Below are 22,813 nucleotides of genomic sequence, written 5' to 3' on the forward strand. Positions count from 1 at the left end.
TGTACATAATGCTATGCTAGGCTATTGATAAACTTACACAAATGCTTGTACTGCTTTCGCTGTAAAGCATAATTTCAAAATCTGAGACGACAGGGTGATTAACAAAAGGCTAAGGTGTGTTTCGCTATATTTCACTTGTGATTTCATGAATATGAATATTTTCTAATAATATTTTTTGACTGTTGTGCTATGCTATTCAGTGGTTGCTGATGACAAATATACCGGAACCGGGATGGGTAGTTCTAAGAGTTAACATAGAGATTCTGGGAACGTCAGAATGTGGGGGGGAATGAACTATATTCTGGTAATCCGAACAATTGAACATATACAGTGGTACTTAATGAATATGATGTCAGTTCGGTTGTCATCTGAGACATTCTCATCAATGATAAGATGACATAAACTCTACAGTGGAAAGTCTATACATCAGAGTTATCAGATTCACATGGAATTGTTGTTCAATTTAAATGTTTGAATTTGAAATTATTTGTGATGGGATGAAATGTGATTTTACTTGTGAGAGATGTGAGATTTGGATTTTCATAAGATAGGGCTGCTCAATCAGTGGCCCTCCCCTGTGAAGGGACAAAGGCTATAAAACTTTTCAAACACACCCTCCTCTTCCTTCCTATATAAGCTCTTGACTACGACATAACTTTCTGTTCCCATGAGGTAGGATGACGATTCTATGTCAGAATGGTTCAGATAAAACTACAAGAACGAAGCCAACATCAGCATGAGCTTTGGTTGGAATGATATGAACTTTGGGATCTTATTCATGACAGAAGTGATACCTCCTAGCCGTTGAGTTAATGACCGCAGCTGCAAACGCAGGTTAGGAAGGAACAGACAGAGTATCCCATCTACCACACAACGACGTTACTACAACTTATCCAAGTGAACACCAGAGACATTCTTCAAAGGACAGAGGACTCAGTTTGGCAACACGGTCTCCCATCTCCCACCAACCTACTGAAGCGCAGCTCATAGTAAATATTTATTGGATTTTCCTTTTCCAAATGGGTGGTAATTTAGAATGCATAAGATACTGTATTTACGATAGCACAGCTTCGCCTCTGTTCCAGAGTCTCCCGCTCTTTCACTCAAACCCCGCCCCTTTTCCTTTGTGTAACAAGCTGTCATATCTGTTCCGCCCGCTAGGGACGTTTTCCTATGACGTAAAGAATTATCCAGGTATAATTAATTATTTTTATATGTTATTCTGTGTGATTAGTTAGGTATTTAGTAAATAAATAATTAAACCCAATTTTGTATTGCTGATTCAACTTGTTAGCCAGGATTCTTACCGATAACCAAGAATTTACAGCTTTCAGAATATGAGACTGAAGTAAGATGACGATTAATGTTGACTGCTACTGATGTAAAATATTGCTAAATGTTTAAGAGTTTATTCGGAAGATAACAGCTCTATAAATATTATTTCGTGGTGCCCGACTTTCTAGTTAATTACATTTACCTGATTAGCTCAATCAGGTGATATTAATTATGGAGAAAGTATTTTATAGAATAGCATGTCATAGCAATTAATCCGGCATAGCCAAAGACACGACAATCCCAACCTTCTCATCTCATCACATCAAAGTATGCTGAACAAAAATGTAACATGTACAGTGTTGGGGTCCGTCACATCTTTCACGCGCTGAAATAAAAGAGCCCTCTCAACTTTTGTACATGATAATGCATGGCCCCATGTCGCAAGGATCTGTACACAATTCCGTGAAGTTGAAAATATCCCAATCCTTCCATGGCCTGCATACTCACCAGACATGTCACCCATTGAGCATGTTTGGGATGCTCTGGACCAAAGTGTACGACAGCGTGTTCCAGCTCCTACCAATATAAAGCAACTTCGCACATCCATCGAAGAGCAGTGAGACATAATTTCACAGGCCTCAATCCACAACCTGATCAACTCTACACCAATGACATGTGTCGCGCTGCATGAGGCAAATGGTGGTCACACCAGATACTGACTGGTTTTCTGATCCATGCCCCTACCTTTTTTTTTAAGGCATCTGTGATCAACAGAACTGTATATTCATGTGAAATCCATAGATTAGGGCCCAAATTCATTTATTTAAATGGACTGATTTCCCTAATATGTACTTTAACGCCGTTCAATCTTTGAAATTGTTTCATGTTGCGTGCATTTTTTTGTTCAGTGTACTGTAGTTCTGCTGAAATGAGTCCTGTACAAGCTGGGGATGAGCTGGTGTGGTGTGGACAGTATAAATGGGAGAAAGACTAGCTTACTGCTGAGTTACAGTGTACAGTAAAAGCTGTTTGTCAACTAAATGTGGCCTGCTATGCAGTTGTCCTTTCAGATGAATTTAGTGTTTGAATACAGTAACAGACATTTTTCAGGACTAGCGATGCGTCAGCATCTCTGCCGGTAGACAACTCATCACACAAAATCAAGGTTGCTCTTAGTACAGAGGAAGAATGGCTTCGATACTTCTCCAACCTCCATTATGGATACATACGCCATTTGCCATTGCGTCATATACAGTTATAGTTACAGATGACATACACTTAGGTTGGAGTCATTAAAACTCGTTTTTCAACCACCTCACAAATTTCTTGTTAACAAACTTGAGTTTTGGCAAGTCGGTTAGGACATCTACTTTGTGCATGACACAAGTAATTTTTCCAACAATTGTTTACAGACAGATTATTTCACTTTTAATTCACTGTATCACAATTCCGGTGGGTCAGAAGTTTACATAGACTAGACTCTGCCTTTAAACAGCTTGGAAAACTCCAGAAAATTATGTCATGGCTTTCTGATAGGCTAATTGACATCATTTGAGTCAATTGGAGGTGTACCTGTGGATGTATTTCAAGGCCTACTTTCAAACTCAGTGCCTCTTTGCTTGACATCATGGGAAAATCAAAAGAAATCAGCCAAGACCTCAGAAAAAAATATTGTAGACCTCCACAAGTCTGGTTCATCCTTGGGAGAAATTTCCAAATGCCTGATGCCTGATGTTCATCTGTACAAACAATAGCACACAAGTATAAACACCATGGGACCACGCAGCCATCATACTGCTCAGGAAGGAGACGCATTCTGTCTCCTAGAGATGAACGTACTTTGGTGTCGAAAAGTGCAAATCAATCCCAGAACAACAGCAAAGGACCTTGTGAAGGTGCTGGAAGAAACAGGTACAAAAGCATCTATATCCACAGTAAAACGAGTCCTATATTGACATAACCTGAAAGGCCACTCAACAAGGAAGAAGCCACTGCTCCAAAATCGCCATAAAAAGCCAGACAACTGCACATGGGGACAAAGATCGTACTTTTTGGAGAAATATGCTCTGGTCTGATGAAACAAAAATAGAACTGTTTGGCCATAATTACCATTGTTATGTTTGGAGGAAAAGGGGGGAGGCTTGCAAGCTGAAGAACACCATCCCAACCGTGAAGCACGGGGGTGGCAGCATCATGTTGTGGGGGTGTTTTGCTGCAGGAGGGACTGGTGCACTTCACAAAGAGTTAGGACAATTATGTGGATATATTGAAGCAACATCTCATTACATCAGTCAGGAAGTTAAAGCTTGCTCACAAATGGGTCTTAAAAATGGAAAATGACCTCAAGAATACTTCAAAATCAAAATGGTTTAAGGACAACAAAGTCAAGATATTGGAATGGCCACCACAAAGCCTTTACCTCAATCTTATAGAACATTTGTGGGCAGAACTGAAAAAGTGTGTGCGAGCAAGGAGGCCTACAAACCTTACTTAGTTCCACCAGCTCTGTCAGGAGGAATGGGCCAAAATTCACCCAACTTATTGTGGGAAGCTTGTGGAAGGCTACCCAAAACGTTTGACCCAAGTTAAACCATTTAAAGGCAATGCTACCAAAGACTAATTGAGTGTATGTAAACTTTTGACTCACTGGGAATGTGATGAAAGAAATAAAAGCTGAAATAAATCATTCTATCTACTATTATTCTGACATTTCACATTCTTAAAATAAAGTGGTGATCCTAACTGACCTAAAACAGTGAATTTTTACTTGGATTAAATGTCAGGAATTGTGAAAAACTGAGTTTAAATGCATTTGGCCAAGGTGTATGTAAACTTCCGACTTCAACTGTAAGTGTCCACTAGGTGTGTAAAGGAGCCGCCAGGGTGAGACCAGGAGGTGAGGCTCGAATAAGGCAGAAACAAAACATCCCAATGTCCTCTATTCTCCGTTAGGTCTGCTAAGGAAGCCAGCAAAACCAGACCCAGCACTTACTCACAGTTGAGATGCATCCAGGAACCCTCTTTGTTTCCTACAAATATGAACAGAGTGGCAGATGAATAGGTCTTAGCTTTCAATGTGTGGAATGTGGAGCCTCCAACCTTGTCGCCCTTCATACATAAATTACGTCAGCAACATAGAGGGAGTTTAGACTCCACAACCCTTTTGTAATGCATTTCCGTTAGAGCTCCAGACCTGAACTACTAGTCACTGGTTATGGCTTGTTTTTCTTGTACTGTAATAACAGCAGTAGTAGTAGCATCATATCAGGCAGGCTACAGTCCTTCCAATGTTTGTCTGGAACTGGAAGCTCATTAACTAAATGAATAAGGGGTAGGTCATCTCTGGAGAGCATATTAGCTGCTGTTCTTAGTGTCAAACAATCCAGATTGATTACATTCATATTATGTTAGTAATTCTCCCTCTGTCTCTCAGCTTTGACCCCCCCCCAAAAAACTTGTTTCTATTCTATCCATTAACCAAATCTAGCAATTTGAGGTCAGAGTTTAGGGGTCAGGGTCAAGTAACCACTGAGATTACAGTTCCAAGCTGAAAAGTGAACACACTCATTGGGCTCCTGAGTGGTGCAGCGGTCTAAGGCACTGCATCTCAGTGCAAGAGCTGTCACTATAGTCCCTGGTTCAAATCCAGGCGGTATCATGTGGCACTAATTGGGAGTCCAACAGGGCTGTGCACAATTGGCCCAGCATCATCCGGGTCAGGCCGTCATTGTAAATAAGAATTGGTTCTTAACTGACTTGCCTAGTTAAGTGCACACACTGCTGGCTCTCACTTTGCAGATGAAACAGGCTCCTGTTTGGACAATTGAATTTGTTATCTGAACTTTTGAAGTGATGTAACGTGTTTGACCTTGTATCCTGATCGTGTACATGCGGTACATGTACAGGTTTGACACACTTCAGTTCATCTACATCTATATGAACTTTCACACTCCACATTCATACTCCATATTTCCACCTCCCGCCGCTTTTGCAGACCCAAGCAGAAATGTTCAGACCTGATCTCCCAGGACCAGATTGCTCAGACTGTGTATAACAAGTTTGTGAAATTCCCCCAGGAGACTGCATGCATTCACAGTGTCCTCTAGTCTGACCCGACAGCGACTCAGCAATTCCACATCCTGCGTTATGCAACTCTCACACAAGCTCTCCTCTCTTTATGCCCAACTGTTGACAGACCATAGACTGCTGCCAGCCGCTCCAAACGCAATCACAGGCGGACAAATTGAATCAAGACAGCCCAATGTAAAATAGCTGTTGAATTATTTATTAACAATGTTACACAAACCTTAGCAGCAGGTTTGAGGGTGCTGGCTCGTGTCCTAAAAACTTTACAAAATGTTTACATCCAAGGAGAGATAAAATCAGCTTCAAAAACTCCATCAAGGACTTTCACAAATTAATTTAGTAAAACATTTATATACTCATATATAAAAACAGACATACAAACATCACCGGGTTTCATGATATCAAACAGCTAACGAAAACATCTACAACCTTTCTATAAAAAAAAAAAATTGGGATGTTTTAGTGCAAAGGCAGTAGAAATATAAAAATACTGTTGTGTTTTTCTCTGTGGTATAAAAAAACATGGGAGGTTAAAGGTGTGTGTCGGCGATGGGAATGCGTCTTAGTTCAACGATCTGGGATGGGGCCGTACTCCCACCATCATGGCTCCCGTGGATCGACTCGTTGTCGCTCAGGTTAAGGCCAGATCCTAACAGGGAGAGAGAGAGACAGCACACATGTCAATCATCACTTATTGACAATGTTAACTCTGGTCCAGTGCTTAGTGCATGGTGAGCGTAGTGGAAAGAACGCGCACTACTCTGTGGACCAGAGCTATGATAATGCATGACATCATTCAGTGTTAACTTACTGATTCATTAACAGAAATTCTAAAATTTTGTTTGTGGTTAAAAGCCTACAGAACATTTCTACATCAACAACTGCTGTAGTGTTCTGAGTGAAAGGTCAGTGAGAATGATAATCAACAACCAAAACAGCGCATAACTTATCACATTTGAACATGATCTATACACTTCAACTACAGTCAACGTGTCCAAATTGACAGGTAGAAGGGAGTGTTTCATGACCAGTGGTCCCAAAGGTAAAGGCATGAAAAATAGGGTGTATCAAATGGCACCCTATTCCCTAGTGCACTACTTTTGACCAGGGCCCAATAAGAAGTACACTATTAAAGATGCAGTCCAGGATGTTAAGCACAACAAATTTGTAACATATTGTTTGAATTGGATTCGTAACATATCCTATCAATTCTGGGGGTATCATCGGATGGGGCCACAGTGTCTCTTGACCCCTCCTGTCTCAGCCTCCAGAATTTATGCTGCAGTAGTTTATGTGTCGGGGGGCTAGGGTCAGTCTGTTATACCTGGAGTATTTATCCTGTCTTATCTGGTGTCCTGTGTGAATTTAAGTATGCTCTCTCTAATTCTTTCTTTCTTTCTCTCTTTCTTTCTCACGGAGGACCTGAGCTCCAGGACCATGCCTCATTACTACCTGGCACTCCTTGCTGTCCCCAGTCCACCTGGCCGTGCTGCTGCTCCAGTTTCAACTGTTCTGCCTGGATGGAACCCTGACCTGTTCAAAGGACGTGCTACCTGTCCCAGACCTGCTGTTTTCAACTCTCTAGAGACAGCAGGAGCGGTAGAGATACTCTGAATGATCGGCTATGAAAAGCCAACTGACATTTACAGTGCCTTGCGAAAGTATTCGGCCCCCTTGAACTTTGCGACCTTTTGCCATATTTCAGGCTTCAAACATAAAGATATAAAACTGTATTTTTTTGTGAAGAATCAACAACAAGTGGGACACAATCATGAAGTGGAACGACATTTATTGGATATTTCAAACTTTTTTAACAAATCAAAAACTGAAAAATTGGGCGTGCAAAATTATTCAGCCCCCTTAAGTTAATACCTTGTAGCGCCACCTTTTGCTGCGATTACAGCTGTAAGTCGCTTGGGGTATGTCTCTATCAGTTTTGCACATCGAGAGACTGACATTTTTTCCCATTCCTCCTTGCAAAACAGCTCGAGCTCAGTGAGGTTGGATGGAGAGCATTTGTGAACAGCAGTTTTCAGTTCTTTCCACAGATTCTCGATTGGATTCAGGTCTGGACTTTGACTTGGCCATTCTAACACCTGGATATGTTTATTTTTGAACCATTCCATTGTAGATTTTGCTTTATGTTTTGGATCATTGTCTTGTTGGAAGACAAATCTCCGTCCCAGTCTCAGGTCTTTTGCAGACTCCATCAGGTTTTCTTCCAGAATGGTCCTGTATTTGGCTCCATCCATCTTCCCATTAATTTTAACCATCTTCCCTGTCCCTGCTGAAGAAAAGCAGGCCCAAACCATGATGTTGCCACCACCATGTTTGACAGTGGGGATGGTGTGTTCAGCTGTGTTGCTTTTACGCCAAACATAACGTTTTGCATTGTTGCCAAAAAGTTCAATTTTGGTTTAATCTGACCAGAGCACCTTCTTCCACATGTTTGGTGTGTCTCCCAGGTGGCTTGTGGCAAACTTTAAACGACACTTTTTATGGATATCTTTAAGAAATGGCTTTCTTGCCACTCTTCCATAAAGGCCAGATTTGTGCAATATACGACTGATTGTTGTCCTATGGACAGAGTCTCCCACCTCAGCTGTAGATCTCTGCAGTTCATCCAGAGTGATCATGGGCCTCTTGGCTGCATCTCTGATCAGTCTTCTCCTTGTATGAGCTGAAAGTTTAGAGGGACGGCCAGGTCTTGGTAGATTTGCAGTGGTCTGATACTCCTTCCATTTCAATATTATCGCTTGCACAGTGCTCCTTGGGATGTTTAAAGCTTGGGAAATCTTTTTGTATCCAAATCCGGCTTTAAACTTCTTCACAACAGTATCTCGGACCTGCCTGGTGTGTTCCTTGTTCTTCATGATGCTCTCTGCGCTTTTGACGGACCTCTGAGACTATCACAGTGCAGGTGCATTTATACGGAGACTTGATTACACACAGGTGGATTGTATTTATCATCATTAGTCATTTAGGTCAGCATTGGATCATTCAGAGATCCTCACTGAACTTCTGGAGAGAGTTTGCTGCACTGAAAGTAAAGGGGCTGAATAATTTTGCACGCCCAATTTTTCAGTTTTTGATTTGTTAAAAAAGTTTGAAATATCCAATAAATGTCGTTCCACTTCATGATTGTGTCCCACTTGTTGTTGATTCTTCACAAAAAAATACAGTTTTATATCTTTATGTTTTAAGCCTGAAATGTGGCAAAAGGTCGCAAATTTCAAGGGGACCGAATACTTTCGCAAGGCACTGTACTCCTGAGGTGCTGACCTGTTGCACCCTCGACAACTACATGCTGGTCATTTAAGAAACATTTGAACATCTTGGCCATGTTCTGTTTTAATCTCCACCCGGCACAGCCATAAGAGCACTGGCCACCCCTCATAGCCTGGTTCCTCTCTAGGTTTCTTCCTAGGTTTTGGCCTTTCTAGGGAGTTTTTCCTAGCCACCGTGCTTCTACACCTGCATTGCTTGCTGTTTGGGGTTTTAGGCTGGGTTTCTGTTACAGCACTTTCAGATATCAGCTGATCTAAGGAGGGCTATATAAATACATGTAATTTGATTTGATGTAGCACACAAAAAAACAGGAGACCTGTTTTGTCTCATGAGCACCACTTTCAAAACCACAGGCTGAAATTATAAAAAAGTTCTGGACCATCACGTTAAGGGAATAATAGGTTGACATTTGGGATGAACACAATGTGGTGTAATCCAAAGAACAGAATGACCTCCAGATTACCTGCGCAGTTTTGTCAATTATAATTTTTATGACAGTCAATTACTGTGCACTCGGGAAGAATTCAGAATCCCTTCAATTTTTCCAGATTTTGTTACGTTACAGCCTTATTCTTAAATGTTGTAAAAAAAAAAAACTTCAGCAATCTACACACAATAACCCATAATAATTTTGCAAATTTAAAAAAAATAAGACACTGAAATACCTTATTTACATAAGTATTCAGACCCTTTACTCAGTACTTTGTTGAAGCACCTTTGGCAGCAATTACAGCATCGAGTCTTCTTTGGCATGATGCGACAAGCTTGGCACTCCTGTATTTGGGGAGTTTCTCCCATTCTTCTCTGCAGATACTCTCAACCTCACTGTCAGGTTGTATGGGGAGCGTTGCTGCACTGCTATTTTCAGGTCTCCCCAGCGATGTTTGATTGGGTTCAAGTCCGGGCTCTGGCAGGGCCACTCAAGGACATTGAGACTTGTCCCGAATCCCCTCCTGCGTTGTCTTGGCTGTGTGCTTAGGGTCGTTGTCCTGTTGGAAGGTTAACCTTCGCCCCAATCTGAGGTCCTGAGTGCTCTGGAGCAGGTTTTCATCAAGGATCTCTCTGTACTTTGCTCCGTTCATCTTTCCCTCGATCCTGACTAGTCTCCCAGTCACTGCTGCTGAAAAACATCCCCACAGCATGATGCTGCCACCACCATCCTTCACCGTAGATGGTGAATGGTGTCAGGTTTCCTCCAGACGTGACACTTGGCATTTGGCATTCAGGCCAAAGAGTTCAATCGTTGCTTCATCAGACCAGAGAATATTTAGGTGCCTTTTGGCAAACTCCAAGCGGGCTGTCATGTGCTTTTTTACTGAGGAGTGGTTTCCGTCTGGCCACTCTACCACAAAGGCCTGATTGGTGGAGTGCTGCAGAGATGGCTGTCCTTCTAGGAGGTTCTCCCATCTCCACAGAGGAACTCTGGAGCTCTGTGATAATGACTATCGGGTTCTTGGTCACCTCCCTGACCAAGGCCCTTCTCCCCTGAGCTGCTCAGTTTGGCTGGGTGGCCAGCACTAGGAGTGTTCGTGGTTCCAAACTTCTTCCATTTAAAAATGATGGAGGCCACTGTGTTCTTGGGGACCTTCAATGTTGCAGACATTTTTTGGTACTCTTCTCCAGATCTGTGCCTCGACAATCCTGTTTCAGAGCTCTACCGACAACTCCTTCGACCTCATGGCTTGGTTTTTGCTCTGACATGCACTGTCAACTGTGAGACCTTATATAGACAGGTATGCCTTTCCAAATCATGTCCAATCAATTGAATTTACCACAGGTGGACTCCAAACAAGTTGTAGAAACTTCTAAAGGATGATCAACGGAAACAGGATTCACCTGTTTCGCTTTGTCATTATGGGGTATTGTGTGTAGATTGCTGAGATGTATTTATTTTTGGAACGTAACAAAATGTGGAAAAGTCTGGTCTGAATACTTTCAGAAGGGACTGTACAGTAAAAGCAGGGCATTAAGGACAACCAGTGGGACGGTAAGTTAACGATTCACCCTTTAAGAGCCTAATGAGTGTGCTGCTACTGACTTTACTGCCTGACTGACTGGCCTATTATGTAAAACCTCATTCTAGACTTCCCTTCTATCTCCCTGACCTCTGCCTGCGCCTGAGGGAGGTCTAGGGTAGATATGAAGGAGGTTATCGGTTGAGTGTGGCAACATAAGGCCGGCCACGTAGAGAGGTAGAGGTCAGAAATACACGCCAAGGGGGAGGCGGGAAGGGGGACGGTTACAACACAGGCCAGGAGAAATGCTATAACACAGCATTTCTTTGTCCAAGTCCTTGTTTTGGATGTATCTAGGATTAAACATCTTGTACAACCTTGAAGAAAATAAGTAGCAGGAGCGCTTCAGGTATTCCACAACAACGACAGGTAATAGACTTAGCAGATATTTGTGGTTATAATTGTTCCTTTATGCTTTTCATTCCTGTTCACCTATAGAATTCATCTTCCCCGATGTCGTTTTAACAATAAGAGAGGCGTGAATGCCACCCCATTCATAAACGTGTTCAACTTGAGGCTGAATGATGGGGTGTACAGTTGGGTGATAGAGAGGTCAAGGCAAGGCCAGTGAAATGCGGACTCATCTTCCATAACGACTATAGCTGACGCGGGCACGCACGTGCGCGCACACACATCATACACAAACACACACACTACACGTTAAAGACGGCTGAAGAAGAGTTTAGCGCTCTCCTCTCCCCAAGGCTTTTATTTACTGTAACATTACCCTCTCTAGCCAATCCCCTCTCATTAACACCTCTGACTAACTCCAAGTCCGCTGCCGCCAGGGACTTTTAATTTAGCGCGGCCACGGCGATAGACATGTGTTTTCCGGAGAGTGGATACTGGCGTGTATTCACTGACCTCGCCCAGGGGCCCGGTTAGCACTGAGATGCCAGATTAACCTCTGTGTTGCACGGGGCCCTTCAGAGGCCACTCAATCAAGGGCCCGGTGGGGCCATCACGAGGTGGGGTCAAAGCCCAGGTGGAGTTCTTTCCATGATATGGACACCTTGGTTATCAGGCCTGACTGGGAAATAAGGTAAGGCGCATGACACGTCTCTTCCCACGGGGTGTATTTCTATAAACAGAAATCTTCACGGGTGAGAGAAGGTTCATGGAAATAACATGTGTCCTGTCTAAAGAATCCAACTACAGTGAACGTAGTAGCTATATAGAGTGAAGAGACATATCAAATCTAACCCGGTATGATGATGTTATGCTGTGACAATAATAATGATGATGATAATAACAGCAAACGTGACATGACGCTCTCACAGCACTGCCATCTTGGTCCACTTTAACGTTACAAAAGAACATGACATCACTATTCGATGTGCCCATGGGGCTCTTGTCAAAAGTAGTTCACCATATTGGGGATAGGGTGCCATTTGGGGCGCGCCCTATATTTCCTAGAGAAACAGACAAAACAAAGTCCTGAACACTACTTGGCATGTTTTCAGCTCGGTCCTGCCACTTGTTATTCAGGCAGCGTAGATCGATTCCTCTGTGATTTGAGAATGGGAGTGTGGAGCGTTGATATATCAGCCGGCAGTAAGACCCCATATCTCATTAAACATTGATGACTGAGGAGAAATGGTTCCTACAGCCGCAAGACAGGGTTCGCTGAGGACTGACCGAGCAGGGCCAGCAGTAATGGCTGCCATGGGACCACGAATGCACGTGCGCGTACACACCAGGCCTCCATACACACCCATGCGTATGTACATGCACACGTTCAAATGGGCACACACCAAATCACACAAATGTTAGAAAACCATGTGTGAGTCCCAGTAAGCGGTGTGTAACTTGCTGCAGGGATGTCAGGCACAGGAGAGTAACAACTGGAGCACTATAATAATGCAAAAAACAATCTGCACCCAGAACAACAAAATACAGGTAAAATAACCCGTCGCAAAACCAGTCAGAAGTGCACATACACTTTACAACAAAAACTTGCACACAGAGACATGGGGGCGAAGAGAGGGTTATATACATGACAAGTAATGAGGGAATGCAAACCAGGTGTGTGGAAAAACAAGACAAAACAAACGGAAAATGAAAGGTGGATTGGCGATGGCTAGAAGACCGGTGACGTCGACCGCCGAACGTGGCCCGAACAAGGAGAGGAACCGCTAGACACCGGCCTCGGGGACGACCCGGAAAGCGAGGTGCAGGGCGATCCGGACGGAGACGGTGGAACTGCCGCAGCATTGAAGGGCCCAACACGTCCTCCACCGGAACCCAGCATCTCTCCTCCGGACCGTACCCCTCCCACTCCACGAGGTACTGAAGGCCCCTCGCCCGACGCCTTGAATCCAGTATGGACCCAGCATCCGGCAGGGCTGGCAGAGGGAAAGGTCTTGGGTCGAGAGCCAGACCTGGTCCCCCGGTGCAAACACCGGGGCATCACTGCGGTGATGGTCTGCGCTGGGCGGTGTCCCATGTCTCCTCCGCGTGCCGGAACCAGTCGTCCACCGCAGGAGCCTCGGTCTGACTCTGATGCCAAGGAGCCAGAACGGGTGGATACCCCAGTATGCACTAGAAGGGCGAGAGGTTAGTGGAGGAGTGGCGGAGCGAGTTCTGGGCCATCTCTGCCCAGGGCACGAACGCCGCCCACTCCCCCGGCCGGTCCTGGCAATAAGACCTCAGAAACCTACCCACATCCTGGTTAACTCTCTCCACCTGCCCGTTACTCTCAGGGTGAAACCCCAAGGTTGATCGAGACCCCAAGACGTTCCATGAACTCCCTCCTGACCCTCGAAGTGAACTGGGGACCCCGATCAGACACTACATTCTCAGGCACCCCGTAGTGCAGGAAGATGTGTGTAAACAAGGCCTCCGCAGTCTGTAGGGCCGTAGGGTGACCGGGCAGAGGGAGGAGACGGAAGGATTTGGAAAAACGGTCCACAACGACCAAGATCGTGGTGTTACCCTGTGAGGGTGGAAGATCGGTAAGGAAATCGACCGACAGGTGCGACCAAGGCTGTTGTGGAACGGGTAAAGGGTGTAGCTTACCTCTGGGCAGGTGCCTAGGAGCCTTACACTGAGCGCACCCCGAGCAGGAGGAAACCCTCACGTCCTTAGCCAAAGTGGGCCGCCAGTACTTCCCACTTAGACAGCGCACCGTCCGACCGATGCATGGATGACCAGAGGAGGGTGACGTGTCGGCCCAATAGATCAGCCAGTCACGGACAGTAGACGGAACGTACAGACGCCCAGCGGGACACTGGAGGGGAGCGGGCTCTGCACGTAACGCCTGCTCTATGTCCGCGTCCAGCTCCCACACTGCCGGCGCCACCAGACAGGAGGCCGGGAGTATGGGGGTGGAATCAATGGGCCGCTCTCTGTGTCATACAGAGAGCGGCCCACAAAAATATGGCCCACCTTACCTGGCGAGGGTTCAGTCTCCACTAGTGACCATATCCCCCGTGGATCCCGCAAAGGCGGAGGTGTTGCTAACATTTACGATAGCAAATGTCAATTTACAAAAAAAATATATATATGTTTTCGTCTTTTGAGCTTCTAGTCATGAAATCTATGCTGCCTACTCAATCACTTTTTATAGCTACTGTTTACGGGCCTCCTGTGCCATATACAGCGTTCCTCATTGAGTTCCCTGAATTCCTATCAGACCTTGTAGTGATAGCAGATAATATTCAAATTTTTGGTGACTTTAATATTCACATGGAAAAGTCCACAGACCCACTCCAAAAGGCTTTCGGAGCCATCATCGACTCAGTGGGTTTTGTCAAACATCTCTCAGGTCCTACTCACTGTCACAGTCATACTCTGGACCTAGTTTTGTCACATAGAATAAATGTTGTGGATCTTAATGTTTTTCCTCATAATCCTGGACTATCGGACCACCATTTTATTACGTTTGATATTGCAACAAATAATCTGCTCAGACCCCAACCAAGGAGCATCAAAAGTCGTGCTATAAATTCCCAGACAACACAAAGATTCCTTGATGCCTTTCCAGACTCCCTCTGCCTACCCAAGGACGTCAGAGGACCAAAATCAGTTAACCTTGGAAAGTCAATACCGTGCAGTATCGAAGAGCCCTCACTGCTGCTCGATCATCCTATTTTTCCTACTTAATTGAGGAAAATAAGAACAATCCCAAATTTATTTTTGATACTGTCGCAAAGCTAACTAAAAAGCAGCATACCCCAAGTGAGGATGGCTTTCACTTCAGCAGTAATACATTCATGAACTTATTTGAGGAAAAGATCATTATCATTAGAAAGCAAATTACGGACTCCTCTTTAAATCTGCGTATTCCTTCAAAGCTCAGTTGTCCTTAGTCTGCACAACTCTGCCAGGACCTAGGATCAAGAGAGACACTCAAGTGTTTTAGTACTATATCTCTTGACACAATGATGAAAATAATCATGGCCTCTAAACCTTCAAGCTGCATACTGGACCCTATTCCAACTAAACTACTGAAAGAGCTGCTTCCTCTGCTTGGCCCTCCTATGTTGAACATAATAAATGGCTCTCTATCCACCGGATGTGTACCAAACTCACTAAAAGTGGCAGTAATAAAGCCTCTCTTGAAAAAGCCAAACCTTATCCCAGAAAATATAAAAACTATCGGCCTATACCGAATCTTCCATTCCTCTCAAAATGTTTAGAAAAAGCTGTTGCACAGCAACTCACTGCCTTCCTGAAGACAAACAATGTTTACAAAATGCTTCAGTCTGGTTTTAGACCCCATCATAGCACTGAAGGTGGTAAATTACCTTTTAATGGCATCAGACCGAGGCTCTGCATCAGTCCTCGTGCTCCTAGACCTTAGTGCTGCTTTTAATACCATCGATCACCACATTCTTTTGGAGAGATTGGAAACCCAAATTGGTCTACACGGACAAGTTCTGGCCTGGTTTAGATCTTATCTGTGGGAAAGATATCAGTTTGTCTCTGTGAATGGTTTGTCCTCGGACAAATCAACTGTAAATTTCGGTTTTCCTCAAGGTTCCGCTTTAGGACCACTATTGTTTTCACTATATATTTTACCTCTTGGGGATGTCATCCGAAAACATAATGTTAACTTTCACTGCTATTTGGATGACACACAGCTGTTAATTTCAATGAAACATGGTGAAGCCACAATATTTCCCTCGCTAGAAGATTTCCCTCGCTGTGAAGGTGAATGGAAAGGCTCTGGAGCAACGAACCGCCCTTGCTGTCTCCGCCTGACCGGTTCCCCTCTCTGCACTGGGATTCTCTGCCTCTAACCCTATTACAGGGGCCGAGTCACTGGCTTACTGGTGCTCTTTCATGCTGTTCCTAGGAGGGGTGCGTCATTTGAGTGGGTTGAGTCACTGACATGATCTTCCTGTCTGGGTTGGCGCCCCCCCTTCGGTTGTGCCATGGCGGAGATATTTGTGGGCTATACTCGGCCTTGTCTCAGGATGGTAAGTTGGTGGTTGAAGATATCCCTCTAGTGGTGTGGGGGCTGTGCTTTGGAAAAGTGGGTTATATTCTTCCTGTTTGGCCCTGTCCCGGGGTATCATCGGATGGGGCCACAGTGTCTCCTCACCCATCCTGTCTCAGCCTCCAGTATTTATGCTGCAGTAGTTTATGTGTCGGGGGGCTAGGGTCAGTTTGTTATATCTGGAGTACTTCTCCTGTCTTATCCGGTGTCCTGTGTGAATTTAAGTATGCTCTCTCTAATTCTCTCTTTCTCTCGTTCTCTCTGAGGACCTGAGCCCTAGGACCATGCCTCAGGACTACCTGGCATGATTACTCCTTGCTGTCCCCAGTCCACCTGGCCGTGCTGCTGCTCCAGTTTCAACTGTTCTGCCTGCGGCTATGGAATCCTGACCTGTTCACCGGACGTGCTACCTGTCCCAGACCTGCTGTTTTCAACTCTCTAGAGACAGCAGGAGTGGTCAAGATACTCTTAATGATCGGCTATGAAAAGCCAACTGACGTTTACTCCTGACGTGCTGACTTGCTGCACCCTCAACAACTACTGTGATTATTATTATTTGACCATGCTGGTCATTTATGAACATTTGAACATCTTGGTCATGTTCTGTAATAATCTCCACCCGGCACAGCCAGAAGAGGACTGGCCACCCTTCATAGCCTGGTTCCTCTCTAGGTTTCTTCCTAGGTTTTGGCCTTTAACTTCTTCAATATAGGGGGCGCTCTTTTAATTTTTGGATAAAATAACGTTACCGTTTTAAACAAGATATTTTGTCACGACTATGCATATAATTGACAGCTTTGGAAAGAAAACACTCTGACGTTTCCAAATCTGCAAAGATATTATCTGTGAGTGCCACAGAACTGATGCTACAAGCGAAACCAAGATGACATTTCAAACAGGAAATGCCCCAGATTTTGAATGCGCTTTGTTCCAATGTCTCCTTATAAGGCTGTGAATGCGCCAGGAATGAGCTTACACTTTCTGTCATTTCCCCAAGGTGTCTGCAGCATTGTGACGTATTTGTAGGCATATCATTGGAAGATTGACCATAAGAGACTACATTTACCAGGTGCTCGCTTGGTGTCCTCCGTTGCAATTATTGCGTAATCTCCAGCTGCGTGTATTTTACCATTTGCTTCAGAGGAGAAACCCAACTGCCACGAATAACTTATCATCGAATATATATGTGAAAAACACCTTGAGGATTGATTCTAAACAACGTTTGCCATGTTTCTATCGATATTATGGAGTTAATTTGGAAAAAAGTTTGGCGTTGTAATGACTGATTTAAAAAAAAAAAATGTTTAGCCAAACGTGATGAACAAAACGGAGCGATTTCTCCTACACAAATAATATTTTGGGAAAAACTGAACATTTGCTATCTAACTGAGAGTCTCCTCATTGAAAACATCCGAAGTTCTTCAAAGGTAAATGATTTTATTTGAATGCTTTTCTTGTTTTTGTGAAAATGTTGCCTGCTGAATGCTAGGCTTAATGCTATGCTAGCTATCAATACTCTTACACAAATGCTTGTGTAGCTATGGTTGAAAAGCATATTTTGAAAATCTGAGATGACAGTGTTGTTAACAAAAGGCTAAGCTTGTGAGCCAATATATTTATTTCATTTCATTTGCGATTTTCATGAATAGTTAACGTTGCGTTATGGTAATGAGCTTGAGGCTATGATTACGCTCCTGGATACGGGATTGCGCGACGCTAGAGGTTAAGGGAGTTTTTCCTTAAAGCCATCGTGCTTCTACACCTGCATTGCTTGCTGTTTGGGGTTTTAGGTTAGGTTTCTGTATAGCACTTTGAGATATCAGCTGACGTACGAAGGGCTATATAAATACATTTGATTTGATTTGATTCCTTGCTGCCCGGATCTACTCCAGATTGCGGTGGTCAGTCCAGATGAGAAAACGGTGTTTAGCCCCCTCAAGCCAATGCCTCCATGCCCTTAGGTGACCAAAATCCCTGTCCACCTCATCCGACCACTGCAAACGCACGGGCCCCCCTTCAGCAGTGAGGTAATGGGAGCCGCTACCTGACCAAAACCCCGGATAAACCTCCGGTAGTAATTGGCAAACCCTAGAAACCACTGCACCTCCTTTACCGTGGTGGGAGTCGGCCAATTACGCACGGCTGAAATGCGGTCACTCTCCATCTCCACCCCTGAGGTGGAAATGCGGTACCCTAGGAAGGAGATGGACTGCTGAAAGAAAATGCATTTTTCAGCCTTGACTTCCAGGTCATGCTTCCAACAGGCGATCAAGCACCCTGCGTACCAGGGACACACACTCTGCGCGTGCAGTGGAGTATTACAGAATATCATCAATATACACCACTACACCCTGCCCGTGCAAGTCCCTGAAAATCTCGTCTACAAAGGCTTGGAAGACTGATGGAGCATTCATCAACTAGTACGGCATGACGAGGTACTCGTAATGCCCTGAGGTAGTACTGAATGCCGTCTTCCACTAGTCTCCCTCCCGGATACGCACCAGGTTGCAAGCGCTCCTGAGATCTAGTTTGGCGAAGAAGTGTGTCCTGTGCATTGACTCAATCGCTGTGGCTATGAGAGTTAGCGGGTAACTGTACTTCACAGTGATCTGGTTTAGGGCTCGATAGTCAATACACGGGCGCAGACCTCCCTCCTTCTTCTTCACAAAAAAGAAACTCAAGGAGGAGGGTGAAGTGGAGGACTGAATGTACCCCTGACACAGGGATTCAGATACATATGTTTCCATAGCTGCCGTCTCCACCTGTGACGGGATACACGTGACTCCTGGGAAGTGCGGCGTCTACCAGGAAATTTATCTCACAATCGCCCGACGATGGGGTGGTAATTGAGTCGCCTTCTTTTTGGAGAAGGCGAGAGCCAAGTCGGAATATTCGGGGGGAATGCGCACATTGGAGTCATGGTCAGGACTTTCCACCGTAGTAGCACCAACGGAAACCCCTAAACACCTCCCGAGCACTCTCGCAACCACCCCGTGAGAGCCCTCCGTTGCCATGAAACAGTGGGGTCATGACAAGCTAACCAGGGTAGGTCTAGCACCACGGGACACGCAGGAGAGTCAATGAGGAAGAGACCGATTCTCTCCTTGTGACCCCCCTGCGTCACCATGCCCAGAGGAGCGGTGGCCTCCCTAATCAACCCTAATGGCAGACTGTCTAAGTCGTGAACTGGGAAGGGCATAGCCACTGGAACAATAGGGATCCCTAAACTATGTGCGAATGATCTGTCTATAAAATTCCCAGCCGAGCCTGAATCGACGAGCGCCTTATGCTGGGAATCCGGGGAAAACTCAGGAAAAGAAATGGTGACTCCGGTCATGCCGAACTAGCGACATTCCGGATAGCCCTAAAAAAAGAGTTCAAATCCATTTATCTAACAAGTGCTGAATTCATTTTTGTTCATATTCGATACAAAAACATGTGTGCAACAGAGGGCTCTGGGTGAGAATGGTGCTGGCTCACCTCGGGAACCAACCCGGCACCGACCGGCAGTGTGACCTCTGCCGCCACAGATGGTGCACGAGACGGAACCTCCTCCGGTCTCCCGGAGCTACGCACCCCCCAGCTCCATGGGCATCGGAGCGGTGGTGCTGGGGGATGAAACCGACAGACCCCGCTCTGGACGTCCGCGGGTAGCCAGCAGGTTATCCAGCCGCATGGACAGGTCCACCAGTTTGTCGAAGGTGAGGGTGGTGTCCCTGCAGGCCAACTCCCGACGGACGTCCTCGCGCAAACTGCAGCGATAGTGGTTGATCAGGGCCCTGTCGTTCCATCCTACGCAGGCGGCCAGGGTCCGAAAGTCCATGGCGAACCCATTGGCACTCCTCGTCCCCTGCCTCAGATGGAAGAGATGTTCACCTGTGGCTCTGCCCTCGGGCGGGTGGTCGAAGACTGCCCGAAGTGGTGGTTGAAATCCTTGAAATGGTCCAGCGCCGCATCTCCTTCTCCCCACACGGCGTTGGCCCACTCGTGCCCACCCCGAGAGGCACGAGATGAGGGCGGACACCCTCTCATGGCCCGAAGGAGCCGGGTGGACGGTTGCCAGGTAGAGATCCAGCTGCAACAGGAAACCCTGGCAGCGTGCAGCCGTTCCATCGTACTCCCAGGGAAGGGCGAGACGAATCCCACTGGGACCGGGTGTAGGGGGTGGGAGAGTAGAGGAGACCCCAGTTGCGCTGGTGGAGGCGCTGGAGGAACTCCCTGTCTCTCCCAGCAGTCCATGGTTTGGACTACGCGGTCCATAGCGGCGCCGAGATGGTGGAGCATCGCCCCGTGCTCCCGGACGCACTCCTCGACCCCTATACCAGGGGCACCTGCTCCTGCTGACTCCATATTCGGGTGTGGAATTCTGTAAGCGGTGTGTAACTGGCTGCAGGGAAGTCAGGCGCAGGAGAGCAGAAATGGGTAACAACTGGAGCACTATAATAATGCAAAAAACAATCTGCACCCAGAACAACAAAATACAGGTAAAATAACCCGTCGCAAAACCAGTCAGAAGTGCACATACACTTTACAACAAAAAATTCCACACACAGACATGGGGGGAACAGAGGGTTATATACACGACAAGTAATGAGGGAATTACACAGGTGTGTGGGAAAAGAAGACAAAACAAATGGAAAATGAAAGGTGGATCGGCGATGGCTAGAAGACCGGTGACGTCGACCGCCGAACGCCGCCTGAACAAGGAGAGGAACCGACTTCGGCGGAAGTCGTGACAGTCCCCCATATTCCAGATCAGGTACATGTATGCTCAAGTTCAAATTGGAACTGTAACTGGATCAAATCCCAGAGCTGGTAAAAATCTGTCGTCCTGCCCCCTGACCAAGGAAGTTAACCCACTATTCCTCGGTAGGCCGTCATTGTAAGTAAGAATTTGTTCTTAACTGACTTGCCTAGTTAAATAAAGTTACATTTAAAAAACAACAATACAATATATATTTATCTTTAAGAGGGAATAAAATGTGATTTGTTTGTATACTGACTCATCGCAGGATCCACTTCTCCCTCGACACCATTATGGTGTTGATGAGTAGAACACAGAGTTTCTGCTGACCGTATGACCTGATTAGGAAAAACTCTGGGCTCTAATTATTGGCTTCATATAGGCTATAGATGACTGATGAATAATATGTCTGCAGGATAAGTGATAATCTGTGTCCTAAATTGCTCCCTGTTACTTACAAAGTGCACTTCTAAAGTAGTGCACTACAGGGAATAGGGCGGCATTTGGGACGCAACCCAAAGTGATTCTTACCAGTCTTTAAGGCAAATATGAGGTCGTCAAACTCCTGGGACTCCTCGTCGGCCACTAGGTTGTCGTTGATGAAGCCTCCTCCGTCGGTGGTGTAGGTCCCACTCTGAGGGCTCTGCTTAAACACACTGCTGGGCTGACTGCCCGGACGCAGGGACGCACGCTCCCAGTCCGCGGACACCTGCCACACACACACACACACACACACACACACACACACACACACACACACACACACACACACACACACACACAAAAACACAAATATGCACTCACATACACGCGTACATGCACACGCGTGCACACACACAGCATATCTTTACAGACTGTATACGGCACTAACAAAGACAGCCACTGTCCAACACGTTGAAATGACACTGATCAGAGGGCATAAATGATGTCAGGGTTACATTTCTAGAGTTTTTTGTGTGAGCTAAAATGTACAGTATTTGGAGTGCACAGTGGGTATCCTTATGTATTTGCATAAACAACACAAACCAGAGACGAGAACGTAAAGGGGGGAACTAAATCTCTGTGATTAATGCAATGACAAAAACCAGTCCCATTCTGGCAGGGAGTCAGCTCAGGACAGCAGAGAATGGGCCTGTCAGCCGTGTAATCACGTCTTAGACATGGAGGGCCACGCAGAGTTTATGTTGTCAAAGCTCCCCAAAGGGGTTAACGCAGGACGAAGGCTCATGTGGGGGTTAAGGGGTGAGAGGGAGGTCGCTGGCTCTGGGTCTCATACAAAATCAGTCTCAAATATGCAAATATTGCACTGAACCTGCTGCACTGATGAATCCTTTTTCTTCAGAAAGAGAGTGAGAGACAGAGGGAGAGGAAGAGGGGGAGGGAGATAAATAAAAAGGGAGAGAGGGGTGACAGAGGGGGGCGAGAAAGAGAGAGAGAGAGAGAGAGAGAGAGAGAGAGAGAGAGAGAGAGAGAGAGAGAGAGAGAGAGAGAGAGAGAGAGACCCAGATAGACCCAGATAGACCCAGATAGACCCAGATAGACCCAGAGAGACCCAGAGAGACCCAGAGAGACCCAGAGAGTTCCCAGGGCTAATCACTGGATGTCTGGATGAGTGGTGATGGGAATAGAGAGTTCAGCACCATCACAGACAATCAGCTAGCCATGAGAACTGGCACTTTGTGTACATAGCTAAGATGTTTCACTTGGCTAAGCAATCTTGTGTGGTTTCCACCACAAAAGAGACGGGATGTTTTTCAGCACACAGTATGTGTCCAGGTAGTAATATAACCCATCACTGGACAACTATCCCTGTCCTCTCATAAATACAAAATGACGCCATCCAAGGCACAGACAGGGAATTATTGCGTTGTGGAAAGAATCCTTGTGGAAACTAATTTTCCCTTAGTCTGAGTTTTCCAGGAAACCCAGTTTCACCAGCCTCCCTCCCTCTCTCCCTCAGTG

At 45.6% G+C, this 22,813-nt stretch overlaps 1 protein-coding gene across 2 annotated transcripts in view; it reads right to left on the reverse strand.

The window, feature by feature from the left end:
* Positions 1-5,539: 5,539 nt before the first annotated feature.
* The window catches only part of adgrv1 (adhesion G protein-coupled receptor V1), a 212,527-nt gene continuing 195,253 nt past the window's right edge, over positions 5,540-22,813 (reverse strand). For both annotated transcript variants that reach the window (XM_036935476.2, XM_090190170.1), the window contains 2 exons: positions 21,383-21,560; positions 5,540-6,010 (listed from right to left, as the gene is read on the reverse strand). In XM_036935476.2, the coding sequence (XP_036791371.2) occupies positions 5,892-6,010; positions 21,383-21,560 (297 nt within the window). In that variant the 3' untranslated portion in view covers positions 5,540-5,891. The remainder of the gene's footprint in view (positions 6,011-21,382; positions 21,561-22,813) is intronic.

The sequence above is a fragment of the Oncorhynchus mykiss genome, chromosome 11, assembly GCF_057628025.1.
Source record: "Oncorhynchus mykiss isolate SJ-2025 chromosome 11, ASM5762802v1, whole genome shotgun sequence".
Taxonomy (NCBI): domain Eukaryota; kingdom Metazoa; phylum Chordata; class Actinopteri; order Salmoniformes; family Salmonidae; genus Oncorhynchus; species Oncorhynchus mykiss.